Source organism: Lutra lutra, chromosome 2 (genome assembly GCF_902655055.1).
Source record: "Lutra lutra chromosome 2, mLutLut1.2, whole genome shotgun sequence".
NCBI classification, from domain to species: domain Eukaryota; kingdom Metazoa; phylum Chordata; class Mammalia; order Carnivora; family Mustelidae; genus Lutra; species Lutra lutra.
Genome location: NC_062279.1, coordinates 52,268,048 through 52,285,914, shown reverse-complemented (window position 1 = coordinate 52,285,914; position 17,867 = coordinate 52,268,048). Strand labels below are relative to the sequence as shown.

Sequence of the window (17,867 nt, the reverse complement as noted above, 5' to 3'; positions counted from 1 at the left end):
CCAAAACATTTTCTGGAAAACTGAATCTCTTAGAGAAGGCAAGAACAATTTTCTTTGGGAAAGAATATTTGCTCACTTTCATTTTGTAATGAAAGGGAATTAAATGTAGTTTCTCTTTTCAGTGCAGAGTACCTTATTTATTTATTTTTAAAAGATTTATATATTTCCTTTAAAGAGAGAGAGAGACCGAGAGAGAGCGAGAGCATGCATCCACCCAAGCAAGGGGAGGGGCATAAGGAGAGGGAGAGAGAATCCTCAGCTGACTCCCTGCTGAGAAAAGAGCCCCATGCAGGGCTCAATCCCAGGACCCTGAGATTATGACCTGACCTGAAATCATGAGTTGACTGCTTAACCAACTGAACCACCCAGGCGCCTCTCGATACGGAGTACTTTCAATTTTAATTATCAATAACTACAGCAGACACAGAATTATGTCTTTGGGCAATTCTGCCCTCATCTGGCTTTGAGATGTTTGAGGCTGTTCACAATAACAACCACCACCACCACCACCACCACCACAACTCCAGTTACCGTTAGCCATTGCTGCTGGTACTCCCACTACCACTCTTAAGAGTAACCCCCCTGCTGTAGGAACAGGTGACTTCTGTTGACTGCTTGCCATGTGCCAGACATTGAGGTAAGAGCGTTACAGGAATCATGACAGTGAGTCCTCAACAGACTCTATAATGTAGGGACTATTACCCTCATTTTATTGACGAAACAGAGATTAAAAAACTTTCCTGATTCTGACATACCCAGTAAATAGTGGAGCTGGGGTTTGAACAGGGGTGTCTGGGAATTTAGAAGAACTTAGGATGTGCGCTAACCTATAAGTGACTGCAAACAGCCATCATTTCTGATTTGGCCTTGTGGTTGCCTCAATATTGCCTGTCAGGACTTCCTTACAGCTGAGTGAGCTCAGCTTGCATCGGTGGATTTTAGTACTTTATTCATTTTCTCAAATTTTAATTTGGATGTTGTTGCAATATGACATCTTTTATGGTCCTCTTTATGCATTTTTTTCAGGTAGCCTATTAATACAAGGGGAGGAAGTGTGGATTTGCTCTTTTGGGGAGATGCAAGGCTAGTCCCTGGGAATATAGAAGAACACCATGACCTGCCGTGTTGTGGTTGTGGAGACATGGGCTCATCAGCAGAAGCCATTGTGCCAAGGAAAGGGCTTTCAAGAGCTCTAGGATTTCGTAGGTATGCCGTGAGTGATGAAGCTCTCTTTCAAAATAATGAAAACAGCTTGCTCCCATGATAGCTCACTAGTCCCTAAGCCACATGAAAACAGAAACTATGTCTCATGTACTCACCATTCAACCATTGTGACAAGTACAGTGCCCGGCCCATTAACGTTGGCTGAATGAGAAAAGGTGAGTAAGAATGAATACTTGACACGTCAGATGACAGCCATGTAAGGCCACCTGAAGGAGACAGGATGGGCAGCAAAACTCTACATGACCCACTCCGTGGAGCAGCATTAAAAAAGAGAAAGATGGGGCGCCTGGGTGGCTCAGTGGGTTAAAGCCTCTGCCTTCGGCTCAGGTCATGATCCCACGGTCCTGGGATGGAGCCCCGAATCGGGTTCTCTGCTCAGCAGGGAGCCTGCTTCCTCCTCTCTCTCTGCCTTCCTCTCTGCCTACTTGTGATCTCTGTCTGTCAAATAAATAAATAAAAAAAATCTTAAAAAAAAAAAGAGAAAGATGTGTTGATTAGAAGGGGTTGTTAGTAATGGAAGGACAGAAAAAGGCCACTAAGAAATGAGTGTGGGACATGCCATCCAAACGCTGCTCAGAGTAACCACTCACGAATGGGTAAAACTCCCTGTCTCAATGGTGGGGGTGTCCTTAGGATAGAACTGAAGGTGGGAGTTTGTAGCCAACAGACTTCAAGGGTTATTCTTTCTGGCAAACCAAGCCCACTGACGTCTTTGATGCCCTTAGATAGTCTCTTTGTCTGTGTTGTGATTGCACGCTTATCAAACAGACTCCTACGTAGTCTGCTTACACGGAGAGGATGTGCTGACAATATGGATTTTATATTTTTCTGTTCCCCTGGACAGAGATTTATCATGCAGAATCAATGGAGAGATTCCCAGTGAACACTGGGTGCATGCATAGCCGTCTGAGGCCCAAAGTACTGGTTTTATTCACATGTGGATTTCTGAGTTTGTGACAGTGGTAGTTCTCACGGACAATTAATAATGGACATCCCTGTATTGCTCTTAGCCCCTGTGCGTTTTAGCTGGGGGGAGTCGGTCTCTGGGGATCTGCTCACTGTAAGCACAAAAAAAAAAGTCAGTTTCTGGATCTTCAAAGAGGAGTGTCAGTTTCATTCACCCAGTCCCTTCCTCAGGCTGGGGCCTCTCACACCTTTCCACACAGACCAGGCTGACGATAAGGGAATGTGTCTCTGGGAGGGCAGCCATCTTGGGTTGAAGTATACTTTCTTGAAGTATTCTATTTTGAAAAAATGTCATATACTGTGCATTCTCTTCTGTAACATACCCATTTCATTTCATTGTTATCTTCCTATTAACCTTTAAGTAAAGTCTATGCTCTTGGGAAGAGAGGCAGGGGTATTTGTGGCTCCTGGTGCTCCAGGGCTCAGGCTGAGCACCCCCTCAGGGGATGCTTTGTACCCTTGAGAAGCCCTACCTTGGACACTTGCTTAACTATTTGCAGTTCTGTGGCTTCTGCAGCTCAAGACTTTTTAGTTCTATCATCTTTGGCTATTTTACTTCCTCTAAATAGGATTATTTCTTTATGCCAGAAACTGAACTGAGCTTTTGACCCAGTTTGCTACATAGCAATTTTGGTTGTGGTAACTAGCATCTCCTGTGACCATGGTTTAATGGTGTCTCTGTTCCATTCTCCTTTAAAAAAAAAAATACCAGTGTGGTCTCTATTGCTGTCCAGTTAGATGAATAATTGGACTGTATGTTTCATGTACGTTTGGAGGATTATACCAATTAGAGTAAGCATTTCGAAAGCATAAACTATTCTATAATTTTTACTAATCAGAGTATGATATCAACAGTTCATTTTATTTTGCTGGTGAGAAAGAGGAAAGCCCTCTAGATAACTAATAACCAGGGCTCTAATCTTTAGAAATGAGAGAGAAAAAGGAGAGGGAGAGAGAGAGAGAGAGAGGTATTTTGGCAGACAAAATGGTGCCATCTGCTCATATTTTATACAGCATTTTGTCTCATGTTATAACACACTGGCTCTAAGATAGAGCTAATAAATATTCTAAGTATAAAATTTGAGTAAAATATTTTATTATTGAGGCATTTGCCACTCAAACATGATAGGATATGATGATATGTTTCTATATAATGATTTTAGCTCTAGGGTACAAAGTAAAATAAAAATGCTGATGTCTAGCTATGCCTACAACATCCACCAAAATGCGTGCTTCTGCTTTCTCTTTCCCTATTGTTGCTGTGTTCCCACGTACCTTCCAAAGCAAGCGTTAGAAAATACTCTTTATTGTGAAGATTTCTATGCACACAATCTTTGAAAACCATCAGCATTTTGCCATGCTTGTTCATCTATTCACTTCCTAATCGACTTCTTTTTTTGCTGGATAATTTTAAAGAAAATCCCACACATCCTGTCATTTCACCCCTAAGTGCTTTAGTAAGCTTTCCCAGGAGACAGAGAGAGAGAGAGAGAGAGAGAGAAAGAAAGCAAGGGATCTAGAGAAAGAGCTGGAGAGAGAGAGGAAGAGAGCAAGGGGGGAGAGAAAGAGAATTTTCTCACATATCCATAAATTAACACGAATTATGCAGTAGCTAATACCTAGCCCATATTCAGATTCTTCTGATTATCTAAAAATGTCTCTTTTCAGATAGTTTATTCTATTCAGGATCCAAACCAGCTTCATTTCATTGTGTGTGGTTGTGACCTTCATAGAGCTTGTGATTATCTTGTGATCTACAATAGGTCCCCTCCTCCTGTTCTCTCCCTGCCATATATGATGGAAGAAATTAGGTTCTTAAATTCTAGATTTGGCTAGACATATTGTTTAACTTTTTCCTCTACCCCCTGGATTTACTGTTGGCCAAAGTTAGATTTAAAAGCTTGATTAAATTCGGATTTAGTTTTGTTGTTGCTTTAAAAAATGATCATTTCAGGGCTGGTTCTTGATTTTCTAGCTTGTCTAAAATGTCTTTATATTGCAGCATATCAGAATACGTGTATGATTCATTTTCAGTGATGTTGTGATATCTAGGTTCAGGTGGTACTAACTTGATGATTTTATTGTTTTTCATCCCTTTTCCTCTGATGGTTTTGCCATCCAATGATGACTATTGTCTGAATCATTTATTACATTAGGGATTGCAAAATGTGGATTTTTCTAATTTTTTCTGTTTAAGTTTATTATCTGTAGGAAAAAAACACAACAGCCTGAGCCACAGGGGTTCTTTGGAACTTGAAATATATATTATACCAGAAACACATGAAAGATATTTAATTATTGCCCTTTAAAATGTCAGTTTTCAAAGTATTGATTTGGTGTCCTAGCAACTGCTAATGGTGACTAGTGGTTTTTATTTTGTTGCTCCTTCTCTCTTCTCTCCAGCTTTTTAAAGTATCATTATGGGGGTGCCTGCGTAGTTCAGTCGGTTAAGCACCTAATTCTTGATTTCAGCTCATGTCCATGATCATGAGATCAAGTTCCACACTGGGTTCTGTGCTGAGTGTAGAGCCTGCTGAAGATTCTTTTTGCCCCTCCTTCTCACACCGACCCCCTGCCCCACCCAAATGCACTCTCCCTTTCAAAAAAAGTTTTTAAAAGCATCATTATTAATTTATGATTTAAAAATATTTAGTATAATTTAACTAATTTTTTTTTTTTTAATGTTCACATTGTTCTATCTGTAGGAAGTGGAACCTCTTCTAGCTAACTCCTGTGTCCTATTGATGTGACCATATCAGCTTTTGATAGCTTCCTTACTCTCTTTGCTTTCTGGAGCAATGGATATCCCAGCACATTTTCCTCATTTCCTGCCCCACAACTGGAATCAGCCATTTCTTCAAGTGTCCTTAGTTCCATTTAGTGGAGATTCTTATATAGAGACCACAATGAGAGTTAGATGTGCTAATTGAGATGGGATTCGAATAGGCCTTTTCAGGGGATAGAGCTAGAAAATTTATGTTTTTAGAAAGTGAGGGGGAAAAAGTTATGAATTCACTTTGACATTTCCAATTTAAATTTGAGAGCTTAGCAGGTTTATTTTGTTGATATTTATATTTGTGTCTCTTCTTATATCTGGATCTCTGTTGCAAACATTGTGTTTTTTTGGGTTTCCTGGGTGGCTCAGTCATTTAAGAGACTGGCTCTTGATTTCTGCTCAGCTCATGATCTCTGGGTCCTGGGCTGGAGCCCCGTGATGGGTCCATGCTCAGCGGGGAGTCTGGTTGAGAGTCTCTCTCTTCCTTTCCCTGTATCCCTCCCCTGCTTACATTCTCTCTTAAATAAATAAACTGTAAAAACAAACAAACCAACAAACCAAACCCTTGTGTTTTTTTTAATAACATTAACATACTTTTAAATTTGTGTATTTGAAACAAAGGTAAATTAAAAGCAATTCAGAGTTAAACAGATCTAGAGATTTATATAATTAGATTATATAGATCCTTATTCATTTTGTCTCACCTATTACAGAATTAAGCTTTCCTATTATTGGTATGTTTCTGTCTGCATTTCCAAGCAGTTTCTACCCTTATAAAAGCTGTTTTTCTATAGATTGTGGTCTCTGGTATTATATCTTTTTTGGCCTCTTAACTTTTTAACTTTTTTTTCCCCTATCCTACCTTGTTTCATATTAAAATTCCTACCTCTTCTTCATTTTTTTTTTTTTAAGGTTATTTATTTATTTATTTGACAGGGAGAGACAGGGCGAGAGAGGGAACACAAGTGGGGAATGGGAAATGGGAGAGGGAGAAGCAGGCTTCCCGCTGAGCAGGGCTCGATCCCAGGACCCTGGGGTCATGACCTGAGCAAAAGGTAGACTTAACGACTGAGCCACCCAGGCACCCCTCAACTTCTGCTTCCTTATAACTTGCTTTGTCTGGTATTTCTATTGTGTCCTTTTTTTTTTTTTTAAGACTTTATTTCTTTATTTGTCAGAGAGAGAGAGCACGAGCACAGGCAGAGTGGCAGGCAGAGGCAGAGGGAGAAGCAGGCTCCCTGCAGAGCAAGGAGCCCGATGTGGGACTCGATCCCAGGACGCTGGGATCATGACCCGAGCTAAAGGCAGCCGCTTAACCAATTGAGCCACCCACGAGTCCCTTCTATTGTATTCTTTAATCTCTAATCATTCTGTAAAATTTTGGTTTAGGTATGTCTCAGCAGACAGTTTTGCTTTAATGGTCAATATAGATTTTTTTCCTTTTAGTGTATTTCTATATACTAATTACATATTTGTGACAGCTCTGACATACTGATTTGTTATATATTTACTGTATCTACATGATCACTATGTGATCCATTTTCTTTTCTCTTTGTAATCTTTGGTATTTAATATGATCTGTATTTTTTGTTCTACTATTTACATTAATATTATATATAATATTTGATGATTCCATTTTTTTAAAGATAATGCCTAATTTTTTTCTAAACAATACCAGTTAGTAATAATCTTTTCTCCTTTTCTTCCCTCTTCTTCAGTGTATAAACATAGGTGATATTCTTTTAACTCTAGATAATGCCTTTGGGACAATCAGTGAACTCATTCTGCTCCCACTTACTTTCTCTATTTGTTAGTTGTATTATTTCTGCATTGTCAGAGCTTATAAAATTTGCATATTCTTCTATCCTTATAGCCAGTTTCTACCAGACTTTAGGTCAACCTTCTTTTGACATCTCTTGCGTTTCTTTTTTTAATACTTTTAATTTATTTATTTATTTATTTATTTATTTGAGAGAGAGAGTGAGCAGCCATGCATGTTGGGGGTTGGGCAGAGGGAGAGGAAGAGAGAGACCCTGAGGTCATGACCTGAGCCAAAATCAAGATGTGGTCACTTAACCCACTGAGCCACCCAGGATCCCTTACTTTTCTGATTCTCATTCCCTAGTATGTTTCTCAGAAAGACTCTTGGGAAAAATAATCCATGAATTCTTCAATGTTTATAACCGTTTTTTGATGGCCTCCATACTTGAGGCATAATTTGTCTGGATATAAAATCTTTGGCTCTAAGACACCTGGGTGGCTCAGTTGGCTAAGCATCTGCCTTCGGCTCAGGTCTCATGATCTCGGGGTCCTGGGATTGAGCCCCACAGGAGCTCTGCATTCAGGGGGAGCCTGCTTTTTCTTCTCCCTCTACCCACCCCCACTGGGTCATGCTTTGTCTCTCTCTTTCTCTTTCTCAAATAAATAAATAAAATCTTAAAAAAGATCTTTGGCTCATATTTTATCTTCTGGAGCATCTTTACAATGTTGTTCATTGTTTTCTGGTACAAAATGTTTGTGCTTCAAGTTTTATTTAGGTTTTTTTTTGCTTTGATGCGTAAAATTGCTTTTTTTCATTTTAAAAATACATAAAAAAATAATGATTTCACTAGAAATGTCTCAGTATTGAGAAATTGAATTTCTCAACTATAGCTCTTTTAATATGTAGGTTCAAATATTTTATTTCATGAAGATTTTCTTGAGTTACAGTTTTATGTGTTTGTTGTCTTTCATTCTGGGAGGAGCTTTCTTTTTGCGAATTCCTGTTAAATCTCCTTTGCATCTTTGTCGTTCCAGCTCTTTGGTTGAGTCCTTTTGTTTCTTTTATCTTCTTCCACTTTGTTAATTTAATTCTTCTCTCTTCTAGCCTCAGTTTCTCTTACTGTGCTTTCCAAGGGGTCTACTTGCCGCTCTGTTCCTCCAATTTAGCCTTCATTTCTGAGATGCTCTTTCTTTTCTTCTCTTTTCTTTTCATTCCTGAATTTTCAGCTCTCTTTTCACATCATCATGCCTCCTATCCTCCTGGCCATATCCTTTCTGAGCTGTTCTAATTCTGATGTGGATGGTTCCTTCAAGCTTTGATTGTTTTTAGGATTCCTTTAGTCCATTTTGAATCTTGTGTTGCATTTTTCCTCGTTTGTGTGGCTACATTTGTAGTATGTTTTCATTCTCTGTTGGAACTTAATTGGGTTCATTTTTATCTTTATCCCTGTCGAATATCTCTGTGTGGGGTTTTATTGTAATCTGCTTTTATTTTCTATCTATAAATAAACTCGTTTTCTTGGGCTAGTAGAAGAAAGTTCCTCTGTAGGGCTCTCTTCTCTTTGTTACTGTGATGTATTACAAACTATAGCCTCTCTGTCTCTCAGAGCTAAGTCAGATTTACAACAGCATCCTGCCTCTGACTCCCCTGTTGTCTAGAGTTCCAAGGGCCTTTCCTTGCAAAGCAGTCTTGTCCCCTTTAACTGTGTTTGTTGTTCAGGGCTGAGATCTACCTCGGACACTTCCTTCTCTCCTGTTAGAAGCTTTTGTCTCCCCAGCATCCGCAGTGTTTCATTTTGGATTAGATCATCAGCAGGTTTTATCTTTTTTCTTTTTCTTTCTTTCTTTTTTTTTTTCCCATGAGGGCAGGTGTGGGCAACAGAAAGGAAAAGAATGAGTCTCCATCCTTCCAAAAATAGAGTATTTTGGAGAGTTTCTGAGATAGGTGTGGGCTTCAGCATGGTTGACATTCCCATGGCCCCTTCCTGGTTTCTCATCATCTTTTTGTGCTTGTCCTCAGCTTGGAACCTGTGAGAATGTATTGGAATTTTACTGGTAATTTGCAGAGTTGATTGCTTTAGTTTCTGTCCTATAAAAGATTGTCTTTTTCTGGGAGTGAATATTTGTTGATTTTTAATTTGCAGCTTCTAGAACTGTCAGTACTGTCTTTTTTCTTTATTACCAGCTCCACACTTCTGGCAATCCCACACAAGACCTGCCGCTGTCTGCTGCTCAGGTTACACTCACCCATATCCTGCAGTTACTTTCCCAGTTTTATGTAAGGTGATAGCCATAGTGTGTTTTTTCTTCACCATCCTAAATGTTCTGTCTGGTTTTTGTGATTAAATAAAACCATGCTGCTGCTGTGTGTTTAGCATCAGAAAACTCAGTATATCTTAAAGCAAGAATATTGTAGAAAATTTAGCTTTTTATCTGGCATCACACCTTGTGGGTTTTCATTATTTCCAATAGAATGGCAGTATTTGAATGTTAGGATGTGGAACAAAACTGTTTGCTGCAAACTTGTAGGCAATACTGGCAAAAAAGCATAGGCAAAGAGCCCGGATATGTGTAATTAGTTCTGAATGACTTGGGTCTAAAACAAGACTGGAAAAAACTGATTTGTCCTTCCCGTTTTAGGGATTGGGCTAGAAAGTTAAGCTCCTTCTGAAATTATCTTTATATGTTAGTCTCTCTTCCCAAGGAGTCTAAGGAATAGGATATCTGGGGCGCCTGGGTGGCTCAATGGGTTAAAGCCTCTGCTTTCAGCTCAGGTCATGATCCCAGGCTCCTGGGATCGAGCCCCAAATCAGGTTCCCTGCTCGGCAGGGAGCCTGCTTCCCTTCCTCTTTCTGCCTGCCTCTCTGCCTCCTTGTGATCTCGGTCTGTCAAATAAATAAATAAAATCTTTAAAAGAAAAAAAAAAGAATAGGACATCTTATCCAGAAATTGATCAATGAGTAGGGATCATGGACAACAGAAGCTCAACAGAAAAAGTTACTCACATCTCCACAATAAGGGAAAGATCTGAGGTGAGAAGTGGTTTAGCCAAATATTACAAGGTTGTTGATTAGACAGAAACAGATTTTGGAAATCTAAGCTGGTCAAAGTCAATTCTTGGAACTCAAAATTAATAGGATGAAAGATAACTCAAGCAGATCAAAAAATGTAAAGAGATAATTGTGAGAAAATAAAACATGGAGAAAGTATTTAGCCACAGAGGCAGGATGAAAGCCCAGGAGCCTTTATCTTCAGATCACCCAAACCAAGATAGGCTGCTCCCAAAATCTAAGACTGACCAATTCCATTAAGGTGGCTAAAAATATTTCTGTTGTGAATGTAAGGGACTACTCACTTTTAAGCAGTGTACTCACTGTACCTCTCAGAGTCTGGGACCAGGCCAGCCAAGACCAACCGCTAACAGCACATTGTCAGGACACCTGGGGAAATATTGGCTCATATTCTTAACTACTGCCTGTCTGCGAATGAATAAAACCAAATTCTGAGCTCCAGAATGCATTCTAGCATCAGTCTGGATCACTTAGAATTGACCTCCAGTATTTTCCCACTTTTATTCCAAGACCCCAAGAACTGTCCTCATTTTTTGTGGTGCTCATTCTTGCTCCCAACCCAGCCTGTGGATGGTCTCCAGGTTTTTAAGGCTGTTGGCTACTGTGGAGGCCACTCAGCTCTAAGCCAGCTGTGCACTCGGTTAAAGAATGGATAGGAGAGAGATCTGCCTTTGTCCATGACTAGAAAGATGATAGTGAATTTTTTCTAGTTATGCCAATTCCTGAGGCCTGCATTGGAAATCTTGCTATGATAACTGAGTGAGCCTCAAATTCTATTAATTTTATGTCATTCTTGGAATTAGAAAGGTACCAATTGTTATTGGAGATTAAGATGAATTAATAATTAAGCTAACATATGTTTAAAGTTTCTTTTACTCCTATCATGTGAACCCCCAAAGGTATATGTTTATGTGTGTAAAACGTGTATCAGTATGAATACATATATTTTAAGGAAGAACAAAATAGAAAAGACAGAACGTTTTGCTTGGTATATTTATGTGAGAAGAAAAAAAAATCTGTTAGCTCTGAAACACCTCTGATTCCATTAGAGTTGGGCCAAATTGTCACTGTTATGGCACTAAGATGTGCAATTTTTTTTTCCTTCGAAGATTTTATTTATTTGTCAGAGAGAGAGAGTGAGAGAGACCGAGAGAGCACAAGCAGGGGGAGTGGCAGGCAGAGGGAGAAGCAGGCTCCCCACTGTGAAGGGAATGGGACTCGAACTAGCACCCTAGGATCACAACCTGAGCCAAAGGCAGACACTTAACCGACTGAGCCACCCAGATGTTCCACTAAGATGTCCAATTTTACTCAGCTAGGAATATGGAACTAAAATAAATTTTATCATAAGACACTTCAAGTTTGCCTTCAACTGTTCAACCGTTGAGAACTCAGAAAACACATGGTAAAATCTGAAAATAAATAATGTGATTCTTTATGTTTTCTTACATTTTTCTCAACCTCCTTGTTGAGCTCCAGAGAAATGAATTAGCATAGTGTACCGGCATTGCCACTGCCTGGGAAAATAAATGACAGATCAAGTCAACTCTAATACACTCAGAGAATGACAAATGAGCTCTGAATGACTGCTTAATTTAACAATCTGGTTTCAACAGATAGCAGCTGAATGGCAGGGCCAGTCCCCCCCCCCCCCCCCCCCCCCCCCCCCCCCCCCCCCCCGTGGTTACCAAGGGAGGGGCAGGACAACCCCTCCCTGCAGCTTTCCCGGTTGCAAGACTGGGTTGCAGGGGGAGGCGGGAAAACCGTCCACAGCTCTCCCAAGGGGATGCAAGAGAGCCTCCCTCATTGTGCCAGAAGGGCCAGCTTTGACCTCTGCATTATACGGGGCAGCATTTACACAAGAATCGGTTTGAAAGAGACACCATCACATCCTCAGATGGTCCTTCAGATAACATCCGCCTAGGGCCAAACTTCCTTTCACGGTAAGCTGATAGGGAAAAATCAGAAAAGCCTGTAGGTGAGAATGTTAGAAGAAAAGAGGAAGAAAGCAATTTAAAAGAAGTCAAGTGCAGCGGCCACGGAGGAGGGGAACCGGAATTCTCGAGGGCGCGGGTCTCTGCGAAGGTTCCGCAATTCCCGGTGACATTAATGTCGAGGAAGGAATTTAAATAGCAGCCGAAGGAGTTCGGCACTGAGATGAATTTTTAAAATAAAGATTTAAAAAAAGTTTTGCACCACTGCAAGAAGACAGACGGATGCACCCAGATTGGCACATTGAGGACAGAAAGCAGACACATCTCAAAGGCATCTCTGGCGCCGGTTGGGAAAGGCACGTTTGTCTGTTTTACATCTTTTATTCCCTCTTACACATGATATTTGGGATTCTGCAGAACTCTGCTTTTTGGACTCTAAAGGAGTACTATAAATGTCTTTAGCAAATTCATGAATTCTAAGGAGGGGAAGGGGTAAGAAGGAGAAAAATAATAGGAAATTCTGCTTCTTTCATTTAGTATCTTGACACAAAAAAGGCACTCCATATGTGCCTGGTTTAAGAATAGTTTTTCACTTTAAACTTGCTCTTACCCTATCCAGCACAGCCGCGTGGAAAAGCACACGGCTTCTATCTGAATGGCACAAAAGGCTTCTCTACTTAGGACACGGCTCAAAACCCTGTTTCTTTCTCCTGGGCCCCACGCCACGCACCACTCGGCCTGGTCTGGCCACTCACTGAGGGCGATCCTCCCCGTACCCACCACCTGCAGGATGGAGTGACTTCTACCCTGGAGAGCACTGCTCTGTCAGATGTGACTTTAATCTCCTCTTGCCTTTAAGTAGGAAGCTGGCAGGGAGAGTTTGGAAATTGCCAGAACAGAGGATTCTCACTTTTGGATTTTTCCCTTTTTCTCCTGAGGGTATCAGAAGAGAATATTGAGTATCTTGCTTGACTATCATGGGGACCATAGACCTGAGAGTACATCAAGATGGGTTCCCTGAGAGTCGACCTCAAACTTTTCCTGGCTGAGCTTTTCAAAGTGGCGCATGATGAACGGCCAACAGGGGAAGGCATGGAGGCTCTTCCTCCGTGTGGTGGAGCGGAGTAAGGATTCTGTGTGCCCCATGGAGGTTCTGGGCAGAGCAGTGAGTGGCAAGGGGGACAACATCATCCTCCATTCATTCATCATCCATTCGATCAGTGAATATTTATTATATGCATACTCTATGCCAAACACTTTTTTTTAATTGCTGAAGAGTGGTAGTAACTCCACAATTCAACAAAATCTCTGTGTCATGAATCTTTCTTCCTAGTGTGAGAAACAGATGAGAAACATGATAAATAAATGCATTATAAAACTTGTAATAGAGCGATGGATGCTGAGGAGAAAAATGAAGCAGGGAAGGGGGACTGGGAATGTACAAATCTAACTGGACATGTGTGTGTGTGGATTGTTGCCCCCAGTGGGACCAACAGTGAAGGCTTTACTGAGAAGATAATTTTTTTGAGGAAGGATCAGAAGAAAGTGGATCCTTTGAGGAAGGATCAGAAGAAAGGAGCCATAGGATTCCTGGGGCTGGAGGACTTTAAGTAGAAGGAGCAAGTGCAAAAGCCCTGGGGTGGGATTTTGCCTGGCTTGTTTGAGGAAAGGTGATGAGGCCAGTGTCCCTAGAGAAGAGGAGCCCAGGGGGCGAGTAGTAAGATACAAGGTTAGAGGGGATGCAACAAGGGTCAGATCATTCAGGGCATGCAGAAGGACTTTGAATTTTACCCCAACAGAGATGGTAGCCATCTCTACCACGGAGGAGAGGCCTGATCTCCCGTTTTTAGTGGACTCTGTTGAGAACAAGCAAAAGGGAGGGAGGGCAGATGCAGAGAGACGAGTTAGGAGACAAATGCAATAATCCAGCCAAACTTGTCAGGGAAATGAGTAGCAGTTTATAGGCTATTTACGGCCTGTACCGTATCCTTTACAAGGTGGGTTCTAACAACCAGTGCCAAAAATTGCCTAAGCACTTCATTGTTTACCCAGAATCAGGCTGGCGCACGACAGCAGGTGGAAACCATTCCAAGTACAAGTGCATAAAACAGCCAGTTATCCTGCTTTGGGCACGGATCTCCCATAAAGGATTCTTGTGTTTACATTGCTGGAGGTTTGTGGTTCCTTTCTAGAACGGCTTTCAAAGAGCCACAGAGTGTGCTTTTCCCTTTTCCCTTTCTTACAAAAACAGCAATTGACCTTTTACATTTATTTAGGAGCTTTGCCCATTCTAACAATTAATTTAAAGTTTATAGGAAATTTAAACAACCCTCTCATATACTGGATTGGGTCCTGGAACAGAAAAGGGACATGAGTGAAAAAAACTGGTGAAATCTGGCTAAAATCTGTAGTTTAGTTAATAGCAGCGTACCGATGTTAATTACTTAGTTTAAATGAGCTGCGGTCAATGTGGCAAACCTTCAGAGGTTAACATCGGAAGAACTGAGGTGAACTTTGGGTACCATCTTTTACAACTCTTCTGCAAATTTAAAATTATTCCAAAATAAAAAAAAAATTTAAAAAAAAAGCCCTCTTAAAGGGAAAAGGAAAACATCAGAGTAATCACTTCAAAAGAGCTGTTTTCCAAGATAAAATGATCCATAGAAATATTCTGCACATTTAGTCATTTTTATCCACTGTTAAGAAGTAGGTTGCTATCACCTCATAGATAGTTGGAAATAGTTCTCTTTTTCATGATATCCTTTAGATCAAGCTGCATTTCTTTTTTTTTTTTTTTTTTTTTAGATTTTATTTATTTATTTGACAGACAGAGATCACAAGTAGGCAGAGAGGCAGGCAGAGAGAGAGGAGGAAGCAGGCTCCCCGCTGAGCAGAGAGCCCGATGTGGGGCTTGATCCCAGGATCCTGGGATCATGACCTGAGCCGAAGGCAGAGGCTTTAACCCCCTGAGCCACTCAGGCGCCCCTCAAGCTGCATTTCAACACTTCTCTTGCCTCCTGGATTAAATGTACAGGCACTATTTCTACTCTCAAGGATCTACTCTGCTTAGAAAATAGGTCTTTTTCATAGCTATTTACCAGTCCAAACCCTTGTCACTTGTGGTTTTCCTTTCTTTTTGTCTTCCTCCAGTCTTCTAGTTTTCATTCTTGCTGTGGACCACACCTTCATTGAAGAAATGCAACCGAACGCCACTGGCCTTTGAACTGTAGCCCCGTTTTCTTTTTCTTCTTCTTCTTCTTCTTTTTTTTTTTTTTAAAGATTTCATTTATTTATTTGACAGACAGAGATGACAAGTAGGCAGAGAGGCAGGCAGAGAGAGAGAGGGGAAAGCAGGCTCCCCGCCGAGCAGAGAGCCCGACGAGGGGCTCGATCCCAGGACCCCGGGACCATTACCCGAGGCGAAAAGGCAGAGGCTTTAACCCACCGAGCCACCCAGGCGCGCCCCCCATTTTCTTCTTTCCTGAAACCTAGATATGACCTTTTTTTTGCTTGCTGTGCTGAAGCTTTGGGGAAAGAAATTTGCCATTGTGTTAAAAAACAACAACAACAAAACAAAAACCCCGATCTTCTCAATGTCTGATTGTGTAGACAAGAAATGATGAATGCAAATGTTCCCATGGGCCTGGAAAGCTACATAAGGTGTAAGGCAGTCAAAGGTACTGAATAACAACCTGCTGGCATAGCCGACCTGGCCTTCAGATGGTTATTTTGACTTTTCTGGGGCCGTTGTGTCTTTTTCTCAGAAAATCGGTGGAATCTTTGAGTCTGTTTCCAAGCCAGGTGCTTTACAAATTACAGGTTGTGGTTTAGTCAGGTTCGAAGGGAAAATGTGACCTGTTGCAGTTGGTTCCACATAGGAGCCAAAATATGTTTCCACATAAGATGGAGAAAAGCTTGATGAGATTCTTCACTAGCCGCAGATCAGGCAGTGATGTTGTGAGGTCTTTAAGAATATTTCTGAGTCCCTAAGGCAGGGCTGCGTTTAAATGACAACAGGTGGTAGATAGAACCTGAACCAAAAACACCTCATAAAGGCACTCTCCAGCTTATTGAACAACAAATTCCTATGTCATACCACGCGTTAGACTAGGAAATCTCTTTGTGGGGTCTACTTTACATTTCCACCACTAGAAATGAAGTCCGCGGTAGATACCTCAAACTAAGGGGAGCAGACTAATATGACTAATATTCCAGGGAAGCTTTAATGAAATGTTCAAGACGCAAAGTATCGGATCAGATTGCTAACTGGCTTGAGCAGCCCGTATGAGGACCACATGCGCATTCAAAAACATTCGGCAATGGAACGTGCAGTGATGTTCTTGACCTTGACGCTCTCCTTTATGCCTCAGGTATCCCAGGCCCAGGTAGAGGAGATCCTTTTGGACACTTTTAGCAAAACAGGCAGTGTGCACGGAACGCTTTCCAAGGGGGGCTGGAACCGCTCACCCAATTACGCTGCCTCAGTCTCCTCGTCACTGCTGCTACACCCTGGGACAACCTGTATTCACAGCTTTGCCAAGCCACAGACCAGACAACAACCGGCTAAGGCATGTTCTCCCCCCACACCACAAAATCAAGGACAATGATGAAAAGGCTCCCCTTCAAGGCACCACTGTCACCTCCTGGCTTCTGAAAGCCTTGAGAATGAGGACAGTGCTAGCTTCCCACCCAGCCTGCAATTTTCCCCTCATGGCCTCCTGTTAAAAGCAGATTGAATTGCTAGGATAAATCCATCTTATCCAATTTTAGTCCTTGCTTTAGCATATGCTTTTCTATGAGGAGAAAGCTATAGTAACAGGACAGAATGGAACTGCGCCCAGCACAATAGTCCTTTCTATGCAAAAAGATAAGATATTTTAAATTTGGGAACTGGGGCTATTCAGTTCTTTCCATTTTAAGTCATGAAGTGAAATCGAAAAGCAGCATTCTGAGGTGGAAAGGTAGTGCCTATTGAAGCAACCAATGTGACTCCTCCATGTGCCACAGCTGTGGGTGTTATGGAAATGCATTTCTTCATGATGCTGCATAGCAGCTCTGGCTAGGAAAATAGTCAAGCCACTCCATTACCTCATCCGTACATATGCCAATAGCTACATGGCTATGCATGGAGGATGGGGGGAGGGGGTGTTCTATCATGGAGATCAGGTCACACTTAGTGATACTCTAGGGTAACAGCTATTTGCATACTCTGCAAGCTCTTATGGCAATTTCACTAATCTCAAATACACAGAAATATTTTCCAGGTGTATTAAAAAAAAATCCATTTGGAGAATCCATAGCAGGTCTGGGTGGGACTATCAACGCTAAGGACTGAATGTTTCTCCCTGGCAATTTCTTTCCTTTTCTTCTTTCTTTCTTTCTTTCTTTCTTAAGATTTTATTCATTTGAGAAAATCCAAAGTGGCAGGTGGGGGGCGCAGGAGGAGCAGAGGGAGAGGGACAGGAAGAAGCAGGCTCCCTGCTGAGCAGGGAGCCCCACACGGGACTCGATTCCAGGACTCCAAGATCATGATCCCCATCCCAAGGGCAGACACTTCACGGACTTAGGACTGAGCCACCCAGGAGCGATCCCTCGCCCCCCCCCCCCCCCCCCCGCCCTGGCAATTTCTAAAAAATGCTGGACATTGATTTATCAGAGGTGATCTATACTAATCTTACTGGGCCCTAGGGCAGAGGAGCCCGTCCCTCCGGCCACCTGAGCCCAGGAGAGATGGACGCGCTGAGGCAAGAGCGGGTTTCATGCAGCCTCTCCTCACCTCCCCCCAGGCCGCCGGTGGGGGTTCCACTGGAGGGTAGTACTTAGGCACATCCCAGGCCACCGCAGCCATGAACCATTTGAAGTCCTTGCACTTGAGCTGTTTGCGCAGTTCCTTCTGGGCGGAGATGTCCCCGGTGGAGAGGTGCCTGTATTCTGGGCGCCGCTGGTAAATGTACTCGGCGAATTCATCCATCCAGGTCTCAGCCACCCGCTTCAGGTTCTGTGCAGCAGAAAAGAACGCCATTTATTTGACCTAGGCACTCAGAGGGTGATTTTCGTTGCCCTAGAATTGGAAAAAGTACAAGAAATTCGACAACCGCCCAACCTCAGGCAGCGCTGGTTGGTGGCTTTTTAATA

At 41.9% G+C, this 17,867-nt stretch overlaps 1 protein-coding gene across 2 annotated transcripts in view; it reads right to left on the bottom strand.

Annotated features, from left to right (window-relative positions):
• GALNTL6 (polypeptide N-acetylgalactosaminyltransferase like 6) overlaps nucleotides 1-17,867 on the bottom strand; it is a 1,244,643-nt gene that overhangs the window by 49,371 nt on the left and 1,177,405 nt on the right. For both annotated transcript variants that reach the window (XM_047717401.1, XM_047717402.1), the window contains one exon: nucleotides 17,509-17,730. In XM_047717401.1, coding sequence (XP_047573357.1) covers nucleotides 17,509-17,730 — 222 coding nt within the window. The remainder of the gene's footprint in view (nucleotides 1-17,508; nucleotides 17,731-17,867) is intronic.